We start from the raw sequence: 25,217 nt of genomic DNA on the forward strand, positions 1-25,217 counted from the left end.
GGTCCTTCCCAGCCATGAAGGAAAGGTGCTTCTGAACTGCTCTACTTTAAACCAGCATCTTCCAGTGTTGTGAACTGGCAGATCCCTACCAGCCTCTGTGCCCCAGCACGATGCTTCCATTATCTGCTGTCACATCTTCCCTGAAGTCAGTTTTCCTGCACGGCTGGCGTAGCCAGCACAACTGAAACCCGAGGAAGTCACGTGTGGATGCTGCTTAGACCAATGCCCACAGGTTCAGCGATAAGACAGCACACAGATGGCTCTGAGCACAAAAATTTCATGCAAAAAGTGGGCTGTGTTTTCAGCTTTAAACAGTTAACACTCTCGACAGCCCACAGAACAGTCCCCAAAATCCCTGAGGGAGTAGCGTGTATCTGACAAAGCTGCCTGGAGCCACAGCAGCTGGAACCCACACAGCACATCCTGCCATCAGCTTTTTTTTTCTTCTAAGAAAAAAACCCCAAACCATCTGAGCACTGCCCTAAACAATGCCTTTCCCCACCAGATGGAATCTCACAGCCATCCCAGAGGCTCTCCCTGTGCCTGCACATCCTGGCAGGAGGAGCATCTCACCGTGTAGATGGCCAGAAGTGCCAGCTGGTTGTATGGGCGGCCGTTTTTGGGAGCAATTTGCTGAGCCTTCAGGTACCAGCTGGGAAGGGAAACAACAGAGAGAAAGGGTTACTGAAAGGACATCAGGCTGCCTTCCGTGTCCTCAAGGGTGCAGAACTCCCCTTGGAACTGGCATTTCTGCAGGGAACGGGCCCTTCCCACAAGTGCCCTCTGCCTGCAGGAGTGAGCATCCTGGGGAAGGATGAGGCACTGGACAAGAGAGGGCAGATCCAGCTGCAGAAGGAAATACCCCTGGCTCACCCCACAGACGAGCAGGAAGCAAGCAACAAGTGTGGGTAAGTTCTGATGGAGTGAGAACGTATGCATGCAAAAGCCACCAGAAAATACAAGAGCAATTCTGCCAGGCTCAGTGGCCTAAACCCTCCCTGCTGCAGGATCAGCACAGGACAACTTCCACAACCTCCACTTCTAGATGGAGGATGGCTGGATCTGGCAGCTTGCTCTCTGGAGCAGCAAAATCCAGCTACATCTTTCAGCTTTACAGGACTGCTACACAACAGAGGAGTGGACAGACTTTAAAAAGGAGGAGAAAGACCTCTTTGGCTAGAGGCAAGTTCAGGGATGAAATGACATCCATCCCTGGTATCCAGAGGCAGAGCTGTGCTGCAAGGACACAGCAGCTGAGTGCCTACCTGCGGGCCTTGCCGTAGTTCGCCGTGTCGTTGGCCTGTTCCCTGTACCGGCAAATGTCCCCCTGGCAGATCATGCACCTCTGGGCACTGATCAGAGCGTACTTCACCTGCAAAGGAGCAGCCATGGACCACCTGGGACACAGCCCTGACTCACCTGCAGACCCAGCGAGCCCGCAGGGGTTGTACAGAGCCAAGAGGAGGTCAGTGACACACTGAAGGTCTCACAGAAGGGCAGCAGAATGACATGACAAGGCTCCACAGCACTGGTTCAGCATTTGCAGGGCCAAGCCAACCCCCTGAACACCTTCTCTCTGACACAATATCCCACCTCTCTTCAGAAGGGAGTTGTTCGGTCCATGACCAATTTGAGGACAGCTGTTAGATAAACACATTTCTCTGGGAATGGAGCTGGACTAAAATATCCTTTCCCAGCTGTCCCTTGCACCTGCACTCACAGCTCAGGGCAACACGTCAGGGAGGCAGCACAACTGCCAGCTTTCCCTCATTATTCTGGATTCCACAGGCAGAAAAAAAGAGATGGTCAGGGTCCCTTTGGACACTTCTTTCCTTTATTAGCTCTGCTCACAGAGCTGGTACAAAACAAGTTCTTTGCAAAGGAAACTAAGAAATGGTACTGCACCAGAGTGCAGAGTTCTCCAGCAGCTGAGAAAGATTCCCTGCAAACAAACTGGCTCTGCTTGGAGGACAGCTGCCTGCCCCTTGGCAAAGGCAGCACACTGAGTTCAGCACCTTGCACAGGATTACCAGGATGAGAAGTCTCCTGGAGGAAGCCAACCTACCATTTTCCTGAGAGGTTTACTGCGGATGGCCATCCCATCCATGTAGTCCTCAAGCTTGAACTGGTAGGACACCTGCAGCTTCTGGAGGAGGCTGTCAAAAAAAGAAGAGCCCTGCAAAACACACACACACACACACACACACACACACACACTTGGATGTTATGATCTTTCTGATGACAAGCACAAAATCACCACACCATCCCTGCCTCGTTGAAGAAAGGAGGTCCCTCTCCCTGAGGTTTGGGCTGTTTCCCTTCAGAACACAATAAGGAGGTTGGGGAATCTCCAGCCTCAGAGGTTTTGAAGACTGAGCTACACAAAATCAGGACTGACTTGATTTAGTGTTTAACGAGTCGTGCTGTGAGCAGGAGGTTGGACTAAAGGCCTCCACCATCCTAATTCTGTAAAACACATTCTTTCACGTCTCTCAGCCTCCCTGGTACAAAGACTAAACTGAGCTGCAGTTTTACAGAATGACTTCCAAGCAAATTTGGTAAAGATGGCACAAGCACCTCCAGGAACACTTCTGTTTAGCTCCACTTCATTTTAGCTTAAATCAATTTCTAATTAACACAAACACAGCAAAACAAACCTGGTTTAAATTGTTACAGATGTCTACCTAAACATACACCTGCCACACTAAACCATAATGTGTCTGAGCATCCTCTTTGCATATGGATGACATAAGGAATCTGAACTCATGCATAGGATCAAGACAACCAGTCGTCCCATTACACCATCCCTTTCTAAAAACCAGTCAATCCCACCCAAAGGTTTAGTGGAATTCGGGGATGTTTCTCTCTTCTTACCTCATCTAGAAGCAAGAGCAGTTTGTTTCGAATTTCCTGGGCATTTTCCCCCTGAGGATCCTTGAGGAGCTGCCGGAATTTCTCAATCACCTGGTAAAAAGCATTTTTCCACAGTAACTGGTCCACGTTCTGGGTGTCAGAGAACTCAATGTCCATGAGGAGGCACCGTTCATAGAGCTGCAGCATCTCCACCCTACAGCAAAACACAGTCAGGGAGTGGTCAGTGCAACAGCTCCTCCTGAGCACAAGGTCTGGGCCAGGAACAAACACGCAAAGAACCCCGGGGCAACAGAGTTCTTGCCATTAAAATGACCCCCATCCCCCCTTCCATCCAACCAAAATACACAGCAGAGCACAGACCCTGCTTCCTCAAAACTGAATGAGTTGGGAACATCACAGCCAATGGAAATAAAGTCTCAGAGTCCCAGAAATCACATTCCCCTCGTCAGCTGCCCACAGCCCTGCCTGGATGCCGGAGCAGAATTCCTCCCCCAAATTTAATAAAATAACTGCAGACTAGGAACAGCTCTGAAATAGTGGGGTAAGTTAATGGTACAGGGGATCCTCAGCTGTTCCTGCCTTAGCAGCCTTATTCCTTTTAATCTTTCAAGTCCTACAGAAACAACAGGAGAGCGTGGATGGTAAAACCTGGAGCAAAGCCAGATGGCAATACCTGGAAGAGCCTGACAGGATAAGAGAAGGATGCACAAAGCACAGAGCCAGGATGGGCTGCCTGACCCCACACAGGCCCCAAACCCTGCATATGCACCTGAAGAGCACAAACACCAAGGGAACTGGACATTTCTGCAGATGGACATCGGGTAAGAGTCCCCACACAGCAGGCAGCAGGCACTTGGACACAGGCAGGACACAAGGGACACTGCCAGCAGGGACAGGGTCAACTGTGCCCATGTTCCCAGGGCAGGGTGGGCTTCCACAGGCCACAGCATCACTCCACAGTGCTTCCTCTCCTTCCACACTACAGTTCTGGGTGACCTCAGCACCTTGAGGAAGACCTGAAACCTCTGGTGCTGCTTCAATCACAGACATATCCCACCCTGTGGTCTATAGAGCGAGTGCCCAAAACACAGAACAAGCCCTGAAATGAGCTCGCTTGCTAGATTTACTGCCAGTCAGCTCTGAAAATCAGCCTCCAGAGAAGCCCTGCAGACACAGGTCACAAATAAAGGGGAAAGATGCCAACTAGAAACTTGTTACAGCCCATGTTAACCACCCTCCAGAGCAACAGCGTTACTTCTCTCTTGCCAGCCTGGCATCACCAGCTCAAAAAAGTGTCACCACGCTGAGTGGCATCAAGAGCAAAACTACACAGCACTGGAAAGGCACTGCCACTGTTGCACAGCACCAGGAATACACAAAATGCTTCCTGAGCACACGCTGAGGATAGGTAAGAAAGCAGAAGTCTGATGACAAAAACAGAGAGCTCTGGAACTGAGAAACATCAGCTCCAGCAAGAGCCAGAAGAACCAAAAAGCTGCAGCAGGTACTTGTCCTGCTCCTCTGTGTCCCTGCAAGGCATTCACCGAGCACAAGAAGCCACTGCTTAGCTCCCAGCCCAGGGAAATGACATCCATCCTCACCCACAGCTTCCTTCCACCACCCACACACCACTGGCACACAACAAACAGACCCAGCACAGCAAAAAGCAGCAACCCAGCACCCCATCTCCCAGCCTCTGAGACACAGAGATCCCCAGGGAGACACCATTCTCTTGTATTTCACCCTGGAAATGACTCACTCCCCCCTCTACAGCCCACCCACGAACCTCAGCTGGGCCATCTTCTCCAGCCCCTCCGGGCTGATGCGGTCTCTGGACAGGAGGTTGCTGAGCTGCTGTTCCTGGTTCCCAGCCTCGCGCAGGAGCTTGCTGAGCTCCTGCTGCTGCATGTTCCTCATCTGCTGCTCCATCTCGGGGCTCAGAGGAGTGGGGGGGAGTGGGCCACACAGGTACTGCCCTGCCTGGCCAGGGTACCCGGGATAATAGGCTCCTGGGTACACCCCGTTGGTTGGACCCATAGGGTACTGCAGGGAATATCCACCATACGGATACTGGGGGCCTTGCCCGGAGGCACGAGGGTAATAATAGGGATTGTCAGAGTTTTGGAATTTATAGTAGGAGGGCTGGGCCTGGCGGGCTTCCCCCCAGGAGGTGGGGCTCACTTCATCATCCGTGTCTAGGAAGTGAAGCTGAGCAGTCTGGCTCTTCAGGGCGGGTTTTTGGTCCGGGTTGTTTGGGTCCCACAGCCGGCGGGCAGTGCCACCTCGGCCCCGGCTCCGGGGACCTTTGCTGCCAGCCCCGCCCAGCAGGAGCCTGGGCGTGGGGTGAGTGGCTTCAGGGACACCCACTGAGCTGGCAGAGAGGTCCGTGTTGGCAGGCAGGAACAGAATCCCACGGCCCCTCCCTTGGGGCTCCCTGCTCTGGCTCCTCGCCTCTGAAAGCTCTAAGGCCTTCAGGGACTTTTTTTTATCTGTATCTGCCAGGCTGACGTCCCTGTTCATGGTCCTGCTGTCAAATGTGACTCGAAAGGGTCCCTTGACTTCCCTGCCATTGCTGCTCCACTCGCTCTCACTCCTGGAAGCTCGGCTCTGCTCCGAATGCCTCCTCCTGTCCGAGTTCCTGCTGGAGACGTACGCTTCTGCCTCATCAATCCTGTCGTCGTCCAAGGAGTCGGTGGAGGACATGGAGAGCTGCTTCCTAGGCCGTATCCTTTCCCTGGCACGCTCCTGCCGCCTCTCCACCCCATCCACGAGCAGGGCTCCATCTGTGCTGTTGTTACTTCCAGCTGAGCTCGTGCTGCAGGTGCGGTACCGGCTCCGCCGCTTGTCCGTGCGGGAATAGCGCTTGGTAGAGCCCAGCTTCCCCGGCAGCACCTCATCCCCCATCCTCCTCACCCTGTCACTTCGCTCTGCTCGTCTCCCTTTATCTCCCCTGGAGGCTTTCACTGCTTCCCCTGCCTGGCTCCCCTCTCTATCTTCCTTGCTTGATTTAATTCTCCTGTTGGTGTCTTTTCCAGTGCTTTTCTCGGTCTCTTCATCTCCCTCGACTTTCAGCTGTTCCATCCTCCCGGTGATTTCCTCGCTCGCTGACCGCAGGGAGGGTTCTTTAGCAGCCGAGTGCAGGCGCTTCCCAGGCTGGTAGATCTGCTGGTCTGGTTTCTTGGTTCTTCTGGGGGTCTTTGGACACCACTCATCCACAATGGGCTGCTTAGATAAGTTTTCCTGGCTTTGCAGGCTGCCTTTGGTCTCTGTTTCTTCCTTGTCCTGTGAAGGACCGTTCTGCTTGGGGCCATCACTTTTGTCCCAGTCCTCCACAGCTGGAGCTCCCATTCCTACAGAGTCCTTGTCCCCAGCACTCTCCTCCTTGTCATCCTCAGCTCTGCTCCTTTCCTTCTCTGAGGCTTCCTGCTTTGGTGGCACAAGTTTGCTCCTCAGTCTGGAGAGGCCGGGCTTGTAAATCTCCTGGTCTGGGCGCCTGTTGTCTTTGCGATGCCTCGGCTCCTTCACCTCCTTCATGTTTTCTGGGGAAAAACAGACAGAAGGAACTCATTCCCAGGCACCAAAAAATACCACGACAAATATTCTAGGAGAAATATTTCAGTGCAAAGAGCCTGCCACCCTCAGGGCAGGTCCAGGAGAGATCTGAAAATCTATGTTAATATGTACAGGAAATCACAGAATAAGAGTAGAAAATGAGAAAGTGTAACACAGCTGACCAAATCCTTGGCCTGATCCATTTACAAACCCCGTCCTGCAACAGGTTTTGCCTCAACGCACCAACAAGGCACAGACAAAGCTCAACACGACACTTTAGCACAAGTAACGAGAGTAAAGTCGTATCACCACAGGCTCAGCAGCAGTCACCTGCCTGTTGTTGGTGCCAGAGCTGCCATCCCCCAGCCCCTGCTCTGCCAACAGACCGTATGGCATCAGAGACGCCTTTCCCCCTCGCTCACAATCCGGTAACGTTTCTCTCCTCCTCCCTTAACCGTATTTACACAAAAAATCGTTACAGAACCCAGGCCGGACCACGCACGGTTAAACAACCCACCAAAACCGGGCCGTTCCCGCTGCATTCCCTAAACTTTTCCCCCTGTCAGCACCGCGCACCGGCAGCAGCCCCGAACCTCCACCGGTACCGAGGACTCGGCCCGGGGGACCCCGAGAGGCTGGGACCGACCATCCCGGGGGAAAGCCGCTCCAGCTGCCGCCGCCGCCCGCCCCGCAGCCTCCCCGTTCTCGGTGCGGCGCCGACCGTGCGCTCCCACCCCGGACACCCCCCGTGCCGGCGCCGGCGGGGCGGCAGCTCTGCCCCAAGCCCTACCCCAGGCGCAGCCGGGCAGTGCGGCCGCGGGGCAGTGCGCGGCCGCGGGGAGGTGCCGCTGCGAGGAAGGGAAGGCCCAGCAGCGGGTCGCGAGTGCCCCCGGCGCCCCTCACCTCGCCCGCCGCCGGCTGCCCGGGCCTGCGCCGCCACCATGTCCCGCAGCTCGGCGGCCGAGACGCGGACGCGCTCCAGCCCCTCCGCCATCTTGGCTGCGCCGGGGGCGGGCGGCGCCGACGGCGGCCGCGCAGGGACAAACTGCCCCCGCGCGCACGCGCGCACATGGCCGCGCCGCCGCCGCCGGGAGAGGTGCGCGATGCGGAGCGGCGGCTGCGGGGCCGCGTCCACCGCACCCCGCTGCTCACCTGCGCCGGGCTGGACCGCATGGCCGGCCGGAGGCTGCTCTTCAAGTGCGAGCTCTTCCAGAGGACCGGATCCTTCAAAGTGCGCGGGGGTGGCGGCACTGCAAAGCGCCGGGGCAAAGGTCGCTTTTTCGACAGAGAGATTCGCGTTCCGCCGGTACCCACCAGCTCCTGCCATCCTGCACGGGTGCAGGACTGAGGGAATGGTGCGAGGAGGACATTCAGCCCAGCACACGGGCTCTGGGGCGGTGGCACACACAGTCCCGCGCTCTCCTTCCAGATCCGCGGTGCCCTGAACGCGCTGAGGAGCCTCGTTGAGGAAGGCGAGCGCTCGGGACGGGAGCTGCCCCGCGCTGTCGTGACACACAGCAGTGGCAACCACGGGCAGGCACTCGCCTGTGCTGCTCAGGCAGAAGGTAATGTGTACCACAGCCTCCAACCCCAGCTCCGAGAGGCAGGCACAGGGTAAATGCAGAGCTGGTCCCGTTGGAGAGAAGGACGAAGATCCCTCTCCTGAACCCATGCAGGAGCTGGCATAGGCAAGGCATTGCTTGCTCCTGCAGTGCTAACTGGCTGCTGTGCCTTTTGGGCTGTTGGATTTACTTCCTCTCTCATCCACCAGGGATTCCTGCCTACATCGTGGTGCCCCGGACAGCCCCGCAGTGTAAACAAGATGCCATCCGTGCCTATGGTGCCACCTTGGTGCCATGCGAGCCCAGTGACAAGGTAAGGCACAGGGAAGACTGGCCAAGGACACAGCCCAGCCAGAGTGAGAGGTGACTGCTGTGCTTTCCCTTAGTCCAGAGCTGAGACAGCAGCCCGTGTAGGTAGTCCAGGAGACAGGAGGAGTCCTGGTGCACCCCAACCAGGAGCCGGCGGTGATCGCAGGGCAAGGCACCATCGCCCTGGAGGTGCTGGAGCAGGTGAGGGAAATGCACAGCCTGGCCCTTGCAGGGGCACAGCAAAAAGGGAGACACAGAGTGTCAGAAGCTTCCTTTCTGCACAGGCACCCGAGGTAAATGCAGTGGTGGTTCCTGTTGGAGGCGGAGGAATGGTTGCAGGAATAGCAGTTGCCATCAAGGTAGGCAACAGCTCATCCAGGAATCTCCCCGTGGGAAGGTTAGGACTCTTAAGGCAGGCAGCAGCTTTTAAATTTAGGAAGAGCCTGCTGTGGAAGTCTGTGGGTGCCTGGGGTCTGCCTGGCAGCAGCAACAGGGCCTGCTCAGCCCCCTGCACGCACAGAAACAGGGGACAGGCACGTGCTAGTATCACCCAAGTGGCTCCTCCTGCTCTCCCCAGGCTTTGAGGCCAGATGTGAAGGTGTTTGCTGCTGAGCCATGCAACGTGGATGACTGTTACCAGTCCAAGGTCCGAGGGGAGCTGACCCCCAACCTCCACCCGCGGGATACCATCGCAGACGCAGTAAAAACCAGCATCGGACCCAACACGTGGCCCATCATCAGGGATTTGGTTGATGATGTCCTGACAGTCTCAGAGGAAGAAATCAAGGTAAAGGTTCCCAGCTCCTTTCTCACAGTAGCTGCCAGCAGGCAGCTGCCTCCCTCCCCGCCCTGCCCCTCTGCTCTCACCCCAACACACTCCCAGAGCAGCACAAGCCCCCCTGTGCACCACTGCAGCTGTGACACCCACGCTGTCTCCAGCTGGAAAGGGCTGTTGGAAGCTCTGCTCTCCCTTCCCAGAGCACTGCAGGGATGCCCTGGAGCAGCCTGTGCTGGCTGCTAGGCTGACAGCTGCTGCCCTGTCCCGACAGCGAGCCACGTGGCTGGTGTGGGAAAGGATGAAGCTGCTGATTGAGCCAACAGCAGGCGTGGGACTGGCGGCCGTGCTCTCGGAGCAGTTCCAGGCAGTCCCCCGGGATGTGCAGAACATTTGCATCGTGCTGTGTGGGGGAAATGTGGACCTGAGATCCCTGACCTGGCTCACAGACCTCTCTGGGAAAGCGGAATGAGGATGGAGTGCTGTTGCAAGGAATGAAAACCTCACTCTCAGTTTGTGCAGTGGTTTCTGCACTACTAAAAACAGATCAAGTCCAAACGTTTGGGAGTTTTTGGGGAGGGATAAGGGAAGCTGGCATTGGTCTCGGGGGGGACCTGGAAACAAAGCACTGCCTGTTCTCCCCTCCCCAGCTGCCTTGCTCTGGGCCAGGCCTCCAGAGAGCTGCACTCAGTCACCCTTCCCCAGCTGCTACTTGGCTTTTCTTTCTCAGCATCACAGCAACTGCCAGCAAACTCCTTCACACAGAAAATCCCCCCCACAGCCCATGTGGCAGGGCATGAGGGACAGGAACAATCCCAGTGGGCCAGGGGGGGTTCAGTGGACATGGGGGGCACACAGCCTCCTGGCCACCACCAAGACAGAGGCACTTAGGCATTTTTGACATTTTCCATTAAAATAAATAGCTATAGCTGGTACCTGAGCAGCAGCTGGCGACACAGCTGCCCCTGTACAGACCCCAGCAGTAACACGTCCAAGGCATCAGTGCTGTCCTCACAGTGCACGGGCCAAGAACAGCATCCAGGGAGCCAAGGCACAAACTCCAGCCATGCTGGAGACTCATTCCATTTCCACCTCCCGCTCTGGCAGCGTGCTCTCACTCCTCACCCACGGCACAGGCTCTGGGACATGGGGGTCATAAGTCCATTTGGGAAAAACACGCTTGTAGAGGTTCAGCAGCACCGTGTCCTGGGACTTGAGCTGCCCATCAAAGTGGCACTTCATGTGGCCATGGGTCCCTAGGCAGAGGGCAGAAGAGGCCATTAGCAGTCTCTCTGGCCCAGGAGGACCACACCATCCCAGCAGCACAGAGATAAACACCAGATCAAGCCTACCCAATGGCTCCTTGATGTGTCCTCTGCGTCCCCACTTTGTCCTCAGCTCCACGGGCTTGAACCACATCACATCCTCTGGAGATGAAAACACGAAAGGCAGGTAAGGAACAGGCTGTGCTGCACCAGCATAACCATGGGCACAGTTCTGCTTCCAGAGCCCCTCTTCCCCCAGAGACGAGCTGTACCTCTGTTGAAGAACATGTATCGCACAACAGCCATCTTGGTGAAGATCTTGAAGGGGTGGCCACTGAGCACCAGGCGCTTGATGACGATCCTGTCCGGGTCCACGGAGAGCAGGGAGCCCGTGGCAATGAGGTCATGCATTCCTGCCAGGCAGAGTCACCAATGCACCAGGGCAGGTGCCTCCATCACCCCCTCCTCACCACAAACCCCTTCCCCAAAGGGCTCCAGGCCCAGAGCACCCCCACAGCAGGCACAGACAAGTGACAACAGGGATGGAGATGAGCTCATCTCAATCAGCAGGAAGGGGACAGTTTTTTCAAGTCATACTTTCTAGAGAGATGCACTCATGAGCACAGTATGGGGACAGTTTGTCTCCAGACACCACCTCCTCAGCATTTATCAACTCACCGTTACTTCTCTGTTTGAAAAGCAGCACTGAGGCAGGAGGGAAAGTGATGGGAGCGTAAACAGTCACCACCAGGGCAGCATCTGGGCGCAGGAAACGCTCCAGCTTGTGCTTATCAGCTAGGACAGAACAGCAGTGATCCAGTTCAGGCCAACAGCAGTCTTCAGAACTCTGGGAAACCCCAGAGAGCTCATTCTTCCCTGTCCAACGAACACCCCTCCTCTGCTGGCACTGAGTATCTGGGAATGAAGGTGATCCTCTGGCATGGAACCTGGACCTCGCCTGGATCAGTGAACCACCTTTCCCAAGCCATTCTATTCCCCATGATTTAGTGCCTGCCCTGGAAGCCTCAGAGCCTAGGAGTGATTCTTCACAAGAGTCCTTCAGCCAGGTTCAGACACCACGGCTAAGACATCACAGGCTTCCTGCTCTGGAATCCCCAACCCCACTCCTGGTGTACCCAGTCCCTGACAAACCTGAGGTGTGCTGGGAGAACAGGGGGGATGCTCGGAAGCGTCTGAACCCGCAGTGGAAGATCAGCTCCTCCTTGGCCCTCACTGGCTCGCTGTTGCCCGGATGCCGACGCACCAGGAAGTTCAACACGGACATCTGGAAGAGGCAGCACAGTGAGGGGCTGCTGGCAGGGCTGGCAGGGGATGGTGGGCAGCAGAAAGCACCAGGACATTGCAGCAGAGATGAATGCCCTTGAAAATGGGGTCCCAAAATGTTACTGGTCACCAGTGCCAGGCTCAGACACTTTATCCTAACCCACCCCCCCCGGCAGCTTCTGTGTGCTCTGACTTGCTTTGAAACAGGAGTGATGTGGGGAGATTCCAGCCCAAACCCTCTGCAGCCAGACCCTGTCCAAGCCATGCAGCCTGAAGGAGCAAGGAGCTGCACATCCCTCCAAGGTATCATCCCTTTTGTTCACCTTTTGTTCATGGGGAAGCAGCGAGAACAGGACCAGGGGTTTCCCTTCCTTGAAGCTCTCCATCACCGAGACAGGGACGTTGCAGACGTGAAGTGTAACGTACCAGCCCACCTGCCAAGACAGGAGCAGTTGTGAACATTTCTCTCAACAAAAAAGGTGTCAGAAGATGTGCCTGGATTAGGGAGGGAATCCAGGAAAAAATTGTCTGAACTTAAGGCTGAAGGATCCGCCCAACCACCTCCCTGATAAGTCACTCCTACTGGGAGCAAAGGAACACAGCAGGGAAAGAGGAGTTACCAAAGGGAGTTACCAAAGCTCCTTCAGTCTCCTCCTTCTCTATTTGTCTGAAGAGGTTCTTTCTGGTTCGGGAGAAGTCCTGGAACTGGAAGATCCTGGCATAATCCCTTGGAAGATTCTCTTTGGGGTCCCATGGAGAAGTCCGGAAGCTTTTCAGCCCCCTGTACTTCTGGAACCTAGAGAACAGAGCAGGAAAGACAAATTACTCCATCACTTGAGGTGAATCCCATCCTTCACCACCACCTGTGGTCTGCAGGATCTCATGCCTTCAGGGAGGGCAAAGGGAGCAAAGCAAACATTAGCCCTCAGGAAAGATCTTGGTGCAAAGAGAGCTAAAACCAGCAGCCAAATCTCCAAACAACCTGTCCTTGCCTCAGGGCCCACCCTCCTCCCTCTCCCAAGTCAGGACCCAGCTCTCTGGGTCCTCTCACTGCCAACTAGTACCTGCTCTGGAAGCCTCAGAGCCAAAGAGAGTCTTCACAAGAGTCCTTCAGCCAGGTTCAGACACCACGGCTAAGACATCATAGGCTTCCTCACCAAATTAAACAGGCACCTTGCAGCTCCTCTCCCAGCAAAGCATCCCATTTCTTACCTGACTCTGGCAGGCACATCCCGTGGCGTGTCCACCTCATCTGGAAACATCTCATCCATTCTCTCCTGTTTGTATCTCTCCAGCATCTGTTCATCCTCCTCCATCTTCTCGTCGTACTGGTCATCCCGCAGGCACTCGGACACGGTCATGGTCTCGCTCTCCCCCTCCTGGCACAGGGCAGCACAGAGCCTGTGAGCACACAGAGCTGTGCATGCAACACTGGCACCCTGTGTGTGCTCACACTGTATGATTTGGGACCGCAGCCCATCATTTTGGGGTCTAACAGGCCAAAAAAGCAACGTGATACGTGTGGGGATTTAACAGTGGAAATCCAGGCAAGTTCTGGCTCTGTGTCATGCCCTTGCATAGAGCAAGTTGGAAGGACAGAATTGTCCTAGAACATGCAATAATGGCCTGGCAATCACCGGTGCTATCAGCTCTTGGAGGTACCTGGGAAACTGCCTCTTCCATCAGATCATCATCCATGTCATCATCTTCGTCATCATCATCATCTTTCTCACTGCCTTCTTCTCCATCATCCACAATCCAGGCAGCCTGGTACTTGGATGTGCCTTTGGGGACCTTCACCACCCTCCTGTTTGCCTTCAGAGAATCTGTAGGATTCCCACCAGTGGTTAATACAGGAACAATTCTCCTTCCCCTCAGCAACATTTATACCAGAACAACCAAAACCAGATCTAGACCAGAACTGCTGTTTCCCAGCAAAGAATTTGTCAGGACAGCCAAAATCTGCAAACCACACAGCCTGCTGGCCACCTGATGGGACTGGGGATGGAAGCCATCCCAACTAGGATGTTTCCTCACAGCCACCCTGGTGACAGAAGTTTCTAACAACCCTCCTAAGAGGGACAAGGAAAAGATACAGAACCATTGCTTCTGCTCACCCTCTGCTTCCTGCAGTTCTTCTTCAGTGGGCCACGTCTGCTCCCCTTCCATGGGATCAGGAACCACTTCTGACTGCAGGGACTCCTGCTTGCTTGGATCTGCCTTCATCAGGACCTTGACATCTTCCTCCATCTCATCAGCACCATTTCCAGAGTCATCCTGAAGGGTGAGAGCGGAGTTCCCAGCTCTGAACACACCTCACTGAAGCCTGCAATCGGCCTCAAGTGAAACTCCCTTCATGATGTCGCGACACAGCCTTCATTACACACGGCAGGCAAGGAACCTCAGCCCAGCAGCAGAACACAGACAGAACTCCCCTTTCCCCTCCCCTTGCCCACACACACCCAGCTGTATTCTCCACAATGGAAGTTTAGAAACTTCGTGTTCTAACAAGATTGGCAAAGCCTTCACCCCACACACCTGAACCTCCATGTCCTGACTCCTCTTCTGTCCTTTAACCACACGTGGGTTCAAAGAGAGGGGGTCTGGAGGGGCATCCACCTGGCTGACCTGGAAGTCCCCATGCCCCACAATGTGCACCAGGCTGTTCACATTGAGGGTCTGTCCCCGGACAAAGCCAGACACCTTCAGGGTCCCAACCAGGTCACTGTCCTGGCTGGGCACAAACTCAGCAGCACGGGCGAGCAGGTGAGCGCGGCGGTCCCGAAAAGCCAGGTGCCGCTGCTTCTGGGAGCTGAGGTGCCTCAGGAGCAGTGAGGATTCCTGCTCTGTGTTCAGTGGGAAGAGCTTGGCCTCAGGAAAGCGTTTCTCTATGGATTTGGAGAGTTTCTTCCTGGCATCTATCCTCTTCTTAGGGGGCAGGTCAGTGCCCCCTGGGACAGCCAGAGCTGCCGGGCAGAGAGCAAAATTCAGGATCAGATCCTAAATCTTCTTATGTCCTTTTTACCAAACATAGGCAAATACTTGGATGTCAGCAGCCCAAATGGCCAGATTTGCACCACAAGGTACAAAGGGAGTTTCGCTGGTGCCCAACAGGGCATGGAGCAATGGCCATAAACTGAAAGAACTTCCACCTCAACATAAGGAAAAATTTCTTTTCACTGACAGTAAATCTCTGTTAAGCACCCCCAGAGCCCCCTAGAAGCCCAAAACATTTCTCACCATAACTGGGGAGCCCCTGTGCAAAGAGGCAAGAGAGGCAGTGCTCCCCAGCACTGTCCCAGCCATCCACAGGATCCAGAATGAACAGCAGGGAGTCAGCAACCTTGGCAAGGTCTAAGACAGCGTGAAGATCCCCTGCACCCAAAACACCTCCATTAGTGGGGCTGCCAGAGGTACCAGAACAGGAACCCAAACAACAGCGGTGCCTCCTCACCTGCCTGTGCTGTGACAAAGCGCCAGCGCTGCTTGAGCCGGGGGCAGAGGAGGGCAAAGCCACCAGCTCTGCCCTCATCTGCACGGACAACGGCCGAGTCCTGGCTCTGCAGCAGGTGCAGGGTGTCGTGGGCTGCAGCCCTGCTGTGCAGCAGCAGCACCACCACGAGGTGCGGGGGCCCGTCCCTGCTGCCGAGGTTGCGCTTCTCCGCCAGCACCTGCGGGCACAAGGGCAGAGCGTGAATCCCAACCCACGTCCGGCTCCTCTCGCGCCCCCCGGCCCACGGCACGATTCCTGCACACCGCAACTCGAACACACCCGGCCCGATAATGCTCCGCTTGACCCAAAGCGAACCGGCCCTGGCACCCACTCGTCTCCCCCGCGAAGACCCAAACCGGCTGGGTTACATCATCCACACCGAGACCTGCCCCGGCCCCATTCCGGCACAGACTCGAACCGACCCATCTCCCGCTCCCCGGGTGCCTCACCGCCTCCTTGCGCTGCCGGCGGAGCTGCAGCGCCTGATGCCGCCGGTCCACCCTGTTCAGGTCGCGGAGCCGCCGGCGGGGCTGGGCCTTGACGGGGACGCGGCCTGGGGGGAGGAAGAGAACGGTCAGGCGGGCCGAGGGCGGCGGGGAACCCGCGGGGAGCGCGTCCCGCCTCACCTCCAGCACGGCGCTGCGAGGAGCCGCTGTGTTTGCCGCCCTTGTGCGCCTTGTTCTGCTGCTTGAGCGGCCCGGGCCGGTGCGCGCCCGCCGCCGCCGCCATCACCATGCTGCCGCCGCCTCGCCGCCACCGCCTTACGTCACTTCCGGCGCGACCGGGCCGCGCGGGGACTCACGTGGGCGGCGAGAGGGAGGGACGGGATGGGACCGGGCCCGACCCCCGGGAAAGGAGCCCCGGGGCGGGGAGGGACGAACAGCGGGGTTGGTGCCCGTAGCGCCGCGGGGCAATGAGGGGCGGGAGCCAGAGCCGTTCGTTCAGCGGTTTATTGGTTGGTTCTTTTGTACAGGTATTTACACAGAGAGGGGGGACGGGGCTCGGCCGCGCTCCGGGAAGGGTCCCGACGGATGAAGCACTTGGGGAAAGGCCCTGCCCAGCCTCTGGCATCGCACCCAGGCCCCAGGGCAGGTCGGCGCTGCTCCCTCCGCAAAGCCTGATGGAGTGGAAACATTCCTACCGTGCCCCGGCCCATCTGCTACCGGCAGCGCCGTGACCTCGGTCTTGCCAATCATTATCCAGCCAGGAATGTCTGTTCCTGGGCACAGGCCACAACACAGTACCCAGCCGCGATGGGACATCACCCCAAACAACGCAGCAGAGCCCCTGCCCCCGCATCACTCCATCCCTTAGGGATGCAGCTCTCTGCTGGTTACAGGAAGCATTAGGGCCACAGCACCCCAGGAACGCGGGTGAGGGGCAAAGTTAAACATTCACGGGGGTGCTGCAATTGCCAGTAAAGCTGAAGCAGCCCGAGGAGGAGGCAGGGCAGCTGCTACTCCCATCCCGACTGAGCAACTGCATGGGAAGGGAAAAGCAGGTTCCTAGAGGTTCCTGCTGCCTCTGAAGGCATCTTCCCACCTCTTCCTCCTGAGAGGAAATCAGCAAGAGAGCAGCAATGGGGGGTTGTCAGCTGTGAACTGGTCTTTAGGGATCCTTTTCTACCCCTAAAAGCAGACTGGCTGTTTAGACCTTTGAAACTCTAAATACGAGCATGTACTACCTGAGAGGAAGGAAGACACAAAATTAAAGAGACTGGTGACAGATGAACACTGCAGTGATTAAGTCTCTCTGTACAGGAATCCACTGGCTGTGGGACAGCATGAGAGTCTCTCCCAAAGGCTGTTTTTGTCCATTAGCCAAGACAGCCCACAGCACTGCCACAGCTCTGCCTTGCAGAGCCAAAGGCAAAGAGGCTGCTCAGAGGAGTCTCCAGGGAAGAGGGAATAACTGAGATACTTCTTAATCAAGGAAAACATCCCGTGAGTTAGTTATGCCTTGTCATTTAAGCAAGACTAGGGGAAGGAGGAAGGTTGGAAACTTTCTTTCCTAAGGTTATCACAAAGCCAAATACTTCTGCCTCTGAATCACCCTGAAGTCTGGAAACCCAGGGACAGCCAGAACGGTCCCACACCATGGAGGCTGATGATCCTTGCAATCCTCAGAGCTGCTGAGAGCTGCTCTGGCTTTCCCACACGTCCATATGTTGTCATCTTCCAGGGATTTCACTGACCTGCACAGTCCTGCAGGGCCCTCCAGACACAGGCTACCAAAAAAATCACAACCTGCCAAGCAGAGCAAGCACAAGCAGAAAGCCAAGCACTGCCTCACTGGCTGACAGCATTCCAAGTGAAAACAAGCATTCCTGTCAAGCTGAAACCACCAAGGAAATATGGATGCAGCCACAGTGTGAGCAGGGAAGAACCCTCCAGCAGCTGAGATGGAAATCCCTGCAGCAAAGCAAAGCCCTGGCAGGGGAAGACCTCCCTTCAGCTCTCCTGTACCATCACAACACAGAGCCTGGTGCTCTGCACACACAAGACACCGTGACAGCACCTGCTCAGCACCATCTGTCACCCACTTTGTCCCCTCTGCACCCTCTTCTCTAAAAAAACCAGGGTTTGTATCACAGCACAAAGCCCAGACAAGCTGTGTGACGAGCAGTGCAGCTCACAGGGTGCTCCAACCCTGGCTGAATCCCAAAAAGCAGCTGCACTGCAGGAAAGCTGAGCTCACATTCCTGTTCCCTGAAGGAAGAGCAGCTCCTTCTGAAGCAGCAAGAACTCTGGGCTGACTCCACACGGGAGGGAGCAACAAGCTGGGACCGGCTGGATGCAAAGGCATGGCCTTGGTTTAGGAAGGAAGACTGGTTGCAACTGGAAGGGCCAGTTTATTAGAGAAACCTCACATTGCAGAGAAGTCACAACACATTGGAAAGGGTCCAGGCCTGCTGAGGGGGAGCCAGTCTTCTTTCTGCAGCAGCACAGATCTAAATCCCCCAAGCCCAGCAGGTGCCACAGAGGGAAAGGTTACCTGTAACACAGCTTATGTTTTACAAGCAGCCTGAGAGAGCCAGTAGTAAAGTTCCAAAAAAAGCCTCCCTGTCAGACAACAGTTAAAACAAAAATGGTTTAAAATGTTTAAAAGCTCCGTGTTCTTGGCTGCAGCATAAAGGGGAGGCAAAGGTCTACAACACACACAGGCCTCCGTGGGTCTGGGCACTCGCTCTGATCTACCAGTGAAGGCCGGAGGGAGGGGTCTTCTCATCTTTGTTGCTTTCCAGGGAAAAGGGTGGGATTCGGACATCAAAGTGGGAGCCATCAGGCCTCTCAAATCGAAAAGTGCCCCTGCAAAAATAATGGCAGAGATCACGCTGAGGCCAGGGACAGACACACCTAGGAAGGATGAGCAAGAAGGTAAGACCTGAGCTCTTGCATATCCTCAGGGTCCATCTGCAAGGCTGGTCCAGCAGCAAGGACATGGCTCAGCTGCAGAACATCTGCTGCCAAGATGACTCACTTATGGAGGACTCCTGGGCAGTTTTACATCACATCACCAACACATTTCCTGCACAAAGCTGTGATGATTGCAGCCCACAGGAGTCAAGCACCCTCCACGCACCTGCAGCAGTGTTTACACAACTCCCACTCCCCAGGAGACAGAGCCATCTGAGCTATTTTTACAAGCTGGTTACACGTAAACTCAGATTTGTATTTCTTAGCAGGAGCTCCACTGGTTGTGTATGACATGAAGAAATCCCCTCAGATGTAATTTAGAATAGCTTCGGCTTTGCACGTCAGAAATGAACCTGCCTGTCCTGGTACAACCATTTGTTTGCTGCTCTCAACTACAGACAACTGTACTGCAGAACATGACATGGGCAAGAGGGTTGTGGAGATAAATTAACAGGTTCTCAGGACAGAAAAGACACAACTGAACACCAGAAGTCAAGCTGAGCAGCTTTTGAGCTGCAGAACCTTTGTCTCTTTCTCGCCAGGATGTATGCAGAGAGGGAAGAACTACCAGACCATCTGGTTTTATCTCCCCAGGGCATCCATTCGGGCAACTCAAAACGCTTCACATGGCAAACATGGTATTCCCTGTATGCAAAGAGCTGCTCTCCTGCTTTTCCCAACTCAAAGGCAGCTTAACTCTGAAGGAGATTTACTTAAAAAATGCAGGAAGACCTGTCATACAGAAGGCAAGAGGTGGCTGTGCAATCCTTGTCCACACAGAGGTGGCACTAAATAAGCCAAAAGGCAAATAAAGGGAAACTGCTTTAACCCCGAGGCACAGGAAAATAACAGCTCAGCTGGGCATTTCCCTCCCTGCACTTACAGAAGAAGAGACTTAAACACCAGTTAGACTGAAGGCCTTATCTGGTCTAAACTGGGAAAACCCCTGCATGCCAACTCCTGACACAGAAGTGCACAGGGGTGGAGTTAAAGCCCAATCCTCTCCCAAGAGAGGGACACCAGAGCACACACCCGTGCTGCTGAGGGAATGATCAGCACAAGGCCTCGGCTCTTGCACCCAGGACCAAAAGGGAGAACTGCTTCATGTCTTTAAATCCAGTCTAGCACAGACCACAGCAGGAGGATACATTATCCTGGAACCTCTCCTGGTGCAGAGAACCAACAGATCATCTTAACACTAACTGGGATACAGCTATAGAAAAGCTCACCAAATTTTAGCTACCATATATGCCCTTGTCCAGTCCACTTCCACCCAGCTTTCAGCCACAACCCCAGGCAGCAAACTGCACCCCAGCTCGCTGCTGGGGGATCCTACAGCCAAAACACTGTACAGCAGCAATAAGGGCTTCTTACCACATGTGACCACTGGATGCCTGCAGGGAGACGTGGCTGCTGTACTGAAATGCTGGCTGTTCTTTGGACAAAACTGGCTCCTGAGAAGACAAGAGACCACTGGGCATCAGCAATCTTAACATTCTACCCCAGACAGGCATCAAGGGGAAATTTATACAGCAGGGGAAAAAAAAGAAACAACCACAGACCCACAGCCCAGCACCACTGCCAATTACACAGCAAACTGAGTAGTGCCAGAATCCCGTTATTATTCCAGTTTTCCCATCACCAGTCATTTAGGATCATTCTCCAATACTCAGTGTGAAGTTTCAGTTCATGCAAACAACAGATGAAAAGCTCACGTGACTTTCTTCATTGCTGGTTTCCCGCTCCATCTATTTCCAGTGCCCACTAAGCAATTTACTGGCCAATCCACCCAAGCAAGCAAGAGGACTCCAGCAAAGGGCCATGCTTCCCCGAAAAAAAGCTGTGTGGTACCTACCCTTCCTACAACCCCACGGCCCCGGACTGTTTCCAAGGTGCCAGACAAGCTGAATATCCTCCAGTGTCGCTCTCGGAGCTGCACCACTTCACTGTCCAGGTTCTCCAGGCGAATACAGTAGCGCCACTGGACAGAAGAAAGACTCTTATCAAGAGCTGGAATCAGCTGCAACCAGTTGATAACCCACAGCTGATGCTGGGAAACAGTTTCCAGGCAAGGGCTACTCTCCCTCAGAGCTTATCACACAGCAGTGATGCCACAGCAAATAAACTCCTTCCCTTTAGCTGTTCCGTGACACAAAAGGCACTTACCCAGTAGACATGGGAATTCTGGGCTTCCTGTCAAGAGAAACAAAAGACTTTAGCAGCTGCCCTTGAACACGTGGTGCCAAAAACCTCTTCAGCTGTCAGCACAGCACCAGCACAGGGGCTCTCACTCCGTGCCAGGGTGACGCAGACAACTCACATGAGCACAGACAGCTGCTCTCCGAGGCCTTCCATCAGCAGAGCCTGGCACTGGCTGTGCTCTAAAGTAATCATGAGGTGGGAGATTTGCAAGGATCCCGTGACAACCCAGGGTTCATCTCCATCTTAATTATGCACTTTCTACAGATCTAGAAACAGCCCTTCCCTGGCCTTCGGGCACCTGTTTTAGGACAAACATCAGCTGGACTCCACAAAAGTTGCAAATCCACACCAAAATGTGCACCTGCCACAGCTCAGGCTCCCCATCAGCCGTGCTCAGAAATCAAACTGCTGTGGGAATTCCCAGCTCTCCCACTCAGGAGTCTGTTGGAGCCGCATTATTTTGTATGGTCCACGTGGAGTTCTGTGCTATAAAGAGCACATGGTTATCAGCTAAACCCAGAAGGCTTTAGCCAAACCCTCTAAGCCAAACTAGAGGCAGGAAACAGGCAGGCAACCCCAGCTCATCACTGGGCAGGATAACAGATGTGTCTGTTGTTACAGAGCAGATGGCCCCAGTGCCACCTCACGTGACTGAGGCAGTAACAGGACCAATTCACAAGCCTTCCTAAATATCTTGCTAGCACCGTTGTGCAGAACATTACAGGTTATTTCTCATCCTACTGATAACCAGCAAAAGCCAATATGCAGGAGCTGTTCTCCAAAAATACATGACAAAACAATTTCATGTTTATACCCAGGAGAACGAAACTGCAACTGTGGTTAAATGTCACTTCTTCAGTATGCAGAAAGTACCTTCAGGCAGCAAACTGGTCTTACAAAAACATGCCAGTGAAGCAAATGGCAGAATGAACAGAGCAGGCCAGACTTACCCTCATGCCCATGTAGAAAGGGATGACGGTGACACGGATGTTCTCCGTGGTTTCTCGGTGCACATCCGAGAGCTCCAGCCAGGGGTGGTTCTTCTCCTGCCACGCACACAGAGTATCCCTTGCTACAAAAGGTGGGACTGTGGGGAGGGAAAGGTGAGGTTTCATGGGGAGAGGCAACACTGTAGCTGGAGTGCTCTTCCCTCAAAACAATTCCTTTCACATAGTTTAAAAAAATTCAAAGGCAGCTTCACTGTAACAAACCCCAAGGTAGATGTGATTTTTATACCATATCCAAGATGATGGGGTTTGGGTACTTGTTCTAGAGCACTGCAAGCACGTGGCTCTGAAGAATTCCCTGTGAAGCCAGAATTTACCTTTTGTTTGGTCGTACATGAGGAACCTCTCAAAGAGCTCATGCTGGATGGGCACTTGATCAGTGGAGCTGTAGGGAAGGATGTCTTCATGGCTTACATAGTCTAAACCTGAAAAAGAAACCCAAAAGCCATTGAACTTCCCCAGCAAAGAGCAGCTCAGAAGTCTCCTGGCAGAAAAATTGATCACACTAGTGAGAAGTTAGGAAAAGGATTTTGGCAGCAGAAGCCAAAGCTAGTATCACAACTGCAAGGAAGAATGGAGGAGACGTGCCAGGAATAACTCTTGGCAGTGTTTTCCTGTGAGATTTTTCATGGAGTGACTCCTCTGATAAACACACACTGCCCTGCAAAGTGCCTGCACTGCCCCAAAAGCACTCTGGGCAGGAAATGCCCAGGACAGGAATAAATCCAGCTGTCCTGGTGACAAAGTAGAACAGCCCATATGCAGCTTGGTACGGGATCTGTGTCTCAAGAGCTCTGATTTAAATCAGACATGTCTGTGTCTGATCACAGAGTGCCCAGCTTCCAGCTATGCAAAGGGCTTCCTGTACTTTAGTCACTCTGTCGTCTCCAGCACAGCCCTAAGCTATGGACAGATCCACTACAGAATGTCCTGCAGGAACTGCTGCTTCTCTGGCAGGAGTTGACCACTGATGACTTTTCTGACCTCACCTCACAACAGTCAGAGGCTGCAGGAGTTTTGCTCACCTGGGATGGCATAGAGGGCTCTGCTGTCATCATGATTTGCCAGGAACGTCACTGCTTCCGTCTGTGATCTCTGGGACTGAGAAACAGGGAGGTTTATGTCTTTCTGTGTGGATTGCTGCAGGATAGTTTCCAGTCATAGTTCAGTTCACTACTGGGGTTTATAAAGCACGTAATGTTTATTTCATCGAACCAATTCACCTCAGAACTTCTCTCCATTTAATTCCCCTAGGCTAACTCTCCACTCAAACAAGCGAGGAGCATTTTCAGTGCTGCAGCCCACATTCCCAATGACCTGTGTGCAACAGTGTAGGAATGACACCAGGAAGAGGAAAGGAGGTTGGAAAGGGGAAACACGATCCAGAAAACAGCCACATGACCTTCTAGATGATCTTTCTCAGGGAAAAATATACCTTGAAGAATAAATTTATCCAAAAATCCTACCCAATCCAGTTAGCCACCAAAGCCATTTTCTTCCAGTGCCTGTCCCTCTGAACCACTCATGTAGGAGAAGATACTCAAGTTTCAATAGCAAGATTGCTCATTACTTACTATATGTGGACAATCCCGGGCATCTATTAACACCTGGTAGTAAGTGTGTGTTTTGCCCTTGACCTCTTTGGAACCATGGCCTGCCACATTCTCGCTCCTAAAGAGAAAAGCAGAACTCTGAGCTCAAGCACAGGATGGAAGCAAATTCTTGTTACCTGAACCAAGTACTCATAAACAATGATTTTTTTTTTTTTAAAGTCACATTTCACAGCCTGTAATCATTTGGTTGCACCCAAACCAAAGCCTCATCAGCCACCCACACAATGACAGACGAGCTGAGATGACCATGAGAGGTGTTTGGCACAGGCACAACAGCTCAGAGGTTCTTCCTGCTGGATCTAACTCAAAAAGGGATTTTTGTAGAATACAAAGTGACAGGAGCATGATTTTTTAATTGATTTTTATTTCCTTCACACACTTTCACCCTTCATACTTCCATCCTGTCTCTAATTAACACAAAATTAATACTCAGTACTTAATAATGAAGCATCTCCTCTTCAAGCACCTCTCCCAGTTTACACTCATACAAACAGACCCATTGCCCTCCTTAAAAACACTTGTTTACCCCAAAAAGGAAACTCACTACAAAACGTAAATGTAACAGTATGACAACATGAACCAGAATGAATCCTCAAATCCTTACTTTTCTGTGACAGGAGAAGCCACATCCCGATCATAAAGCCTGGCTTGCCAGGGAAACAGGACTATTCCTCGATAGCCAAACACACTGTGAAGGAAGAGCTGGAAGGAACAAATAATTACAGTTGAATCATTTTGAAAATCTGTTAACTGAGGTAAAACTACAAACATTTACAAAGGATTTAATGTGTGGGATGGGGATACAGGGACAATCACCACTGTGACTACCCAGAGCAGAAAGAAGGAACACAGTTTGGGATGAGAGGAGAAATCCATGTCATCTCTATCCTGTAGAAGGGAAGGACTAAACCAGTAATGCAGTAATAGAGCAGCAGAAAGGAGAGACTGCTCAGAAACAGATCTGAGAGCCTTAAGGGCAGGAATTACAAGTGTAGTTGTTATTTCTCAAATTCAGTGGTTGTCTCTTTGAATTTCTGAGGGAGAAAACCCCAAAACAAGACCAGTAGAGTAAATGCCATTGTCCAGCAGTTGCGTTGTGCTGCAGATTCTTATCAACCTGCTATTGCCAGATGACTGACAAATTGCAGACACAGCACAGACAAGGAGCACTGAACTGTGAAACTCCTGGCCTGCTGCTGCTGAGATTTTCCTTATGGGAAATCCTTTGGCTGCCCAATCCCTGTGGCACCAGCCTGCAGGGTCAGCTGTGCCCCACCCTGAACCACCTACCTGGCCTGTCTCATATTTGCCATGCTGCTTCGGGGCCTCAAACACCCCCACGGTCTCCAGCACTTTGCCCTCGGGACGGTTCCTTGGAGCAGAGAGGCAGCTTGGAGGGTTTGCAGGGGCTGAAGCAGCCCCCAGGCCAGGGGGACACTGCTCCCCACCTTGTGCCTCCCTCGGGTACCCCACAAGAGCCCCACTATGCACTGGGCTGCCCAATCTCACTCCCTCCTCTGCCCTCCACCCTTTGCCAGTCCCCCCTTTCCCAACTGCCCTGGATACCCTCACACAGCTGTCCCTTCAGCCCAATCCCCCACATCTCTGCCCTGACAACCCCCCCAACTCTTTCACAGTCTTCCCCCAGTGACTCGCCACCCCCCAACCCACACTCCAACTCCTTCCCAATCACCCTCATCCCCAAACACCCTCTCACAGCCTCCTAACTCCTTCCCAATTTTCCCCAACTACCCGCACCCCAAACACCTCCTGCGAGCCCTCACCCCCTCCCAATCACCCTCAAACACCCCCTCACCGCCTGTCTCCCCGAGCCCCCCCAACAACCCCAACCCTGCGCCCCCCCC

At 53.9% G+C, this 25,217-nt stretch overlaps 4 protein-coding genes and 2 non-coding genes across 9 annotated transcripts in view; 1 reads left to right on the forward strand and 5 right to left on the reverse strand.

The window, feature by feature from the left end:
- The window catches only part of SMG6 (SMG6 nonsense mediated mRNA decay factor), a 108,370-nt gene extending 98,282 nt beyond the window's left edge, over window positions 1–10,088 (reverse strand). For 2 of the 3 annotated variants that reach the window (XM_042026125.1, XM_042026124.1), the window contains exons 1-6: window positions 7,330–7,440; window positions 4,661–6,413; window positions 2,875–3,067; window positions 2,066–2,176; window positions 1,266–1,372; window positions 574–652 (exon numbers count right to left, since the gene is read on the reverse strand). In XM_042026125.1, coding sequence (XP_041882059.1) covers window positions 574–652; window positions 1,266–1,372; window positions 2,066–2,176; window positions 2,875–3,067; window positions 4,661–6,413; window positions 7,330–7,420 — 2,334 coding nt within the window. In that variant the 5' untranslated portion in view covers window positions 7,421–7,440. Of the gene's footprint in view, window positions 1–573; window positions 653–1,265; window positions 1,373–2,065; window positions 2,177–2,874; window positions 3,068–4,660; window positions 6,414–7,329; window positions 7,441–10,008 lie in introns of those variants that run through there. The other variant, XM_042026126.1, reaches the window with a different exon arrangement.
- Window positions 7,489–9,584, forward strand: SRR (serine racemase). 2 transcript variants are annotated; one of them, XM_042026174.1, is made up of 5 exons: window positions 7,489–7,657; window positions 7,856–7,991; window positions 8,198–8,301; window positions 8,875–9,084; window positions 9,347–9,584. In XM_042026174.1, exons 1-5 carry the CDS (start codon window positions 7,496–7,498, stop codon window positions 9,542–9,544), a joined length of 810 nt encoding a protein of 269 aa, XP_041882108.1. In that variant the 5' UTR covers window positions 7,489–7,495; the 3' UTR covers window positions 9,545–9,584. The 2 variants fall into 2 exon arrangements, with proteins under 2 accessions (XP_041882108.1, XP_041882109.1); XM_042026175.1 differs by having other exon boundaries at window positions 9,276–9,367.
- Window positions 9,965–15,894, reverse strand: TSR1 (TSR1 ribosome maturation factor). Its single transcript, XM_042026133.1, has 15 exons — window positions 15,741–15,894; window positions 15,564–15,667; window positions 15,076–15,292; window positions 14,862–14,996; window positions 14,160–14,587; window positions 13,739–13,898; window positions 13,284–13,447; window positions 12,834–13,000; window positions 12,255–12,417; window positions 11,945–12,055; window positions 11,490–11,622; window positions 11,016–11,132; window positions 10,610–10,750; window positions 10,425–10,499; window positions 9,965–10,328 (listed from the first exon to the last, which is right to left on the reverse strand). Exons 1-15 carry the CDS (start codon window positions 15,847–15,849, stop codon window positions 10,150–10,152), a joined length of 2,403 nt encoding a protein of 800 aa, XP_041882067.1. The 5' UTR covers window positions 15,850–15,894; the 3' UTR covers window positions 9,965–10,149.
- LOC121663867 lies at window positions 11,350–11,442 on the reverse strand. Its single transcript, XR_006015782.1, has one exon. It is a non-coding gene; the product is annotated as a small nucleolar RNA SNORD91 family (small nucleolar RNA).
- Window positions 12,687–12,777, reverse strand: LOC121663866. The gene has a single exon (XR_006015781.1). It is a non-coding gene; the product is annotated as a small nucleolar RNA SNORD91 family (small nucleolar RNA).
- A 156-nt stretch (window positions 15,895–16,050) lies between the features above and the next one.
- POLDIP2 (DNA polymerase delta interacting protein 2) overlaps window positions 16,051–25,217 on the reverse strand; it is a 9,654-nt gene continuing 487 nt past the window's right edge. Inside the window, exons 2-11 of the mRNA XM_042026588.1 lie at window positions 24,643–24,934; window positions 23,957–24,054; window positions 23,314–23,410; window positions 22,765–22,840; window positions 22,057–22,164; window positions 21,683–21,819; window positions 20,697–20,723; window positions 20,386–20,511; window positions 19,905–19,984; window positions 16,051–18,422 (exon numbers count right to left, since the gene is read on the reverse strand). Of these exons, the coding sequence (XP_041882522.1) occupies window positions 18,308–18,422; window positions 19,905–19,984; window positions 20,386–20,511; window positions 20,697–20,723; window positions 21,683–21,819; window positions 22,057–22,164; window positions 22,765–22,840; window positions 23,314–23,410; window positions 23,957–24,054; window positions 24,643–24,934 (1,156 nt within the window). The 3' untranslated portion in view covers window positions 16,051–18,307. The remainder of the gene's footprint in view (window positions 18,423–19,904; window positions 19,985–20,385; window positions 20,512–20,696; window positions 20,724–21,682; window positions 21,820–22,056; window positions 22,165–22,764; window positions 22,841–23,313; window positions 23,411–23,956; window positions 24,055–24,642; window positions 24,935–25,217) is intronic.

The sequence above is a fragment of the Corvus kubaryi genome, unplaced genomic scaffold, assembly GCF_017639235.1.
Source record: "Corvus kubaryi isolate FWS band 111438036 unplaced genomic scaffold, C.kubaryi_AGA036_p1.0 37284, whole genome shotgun sequence".
Taxonomy (NCBI): Eukaryota; Metazoa; Chordata; class Aves; order Passeriformes; family Corvidae; genus Corvus; species Corvus kubaryi.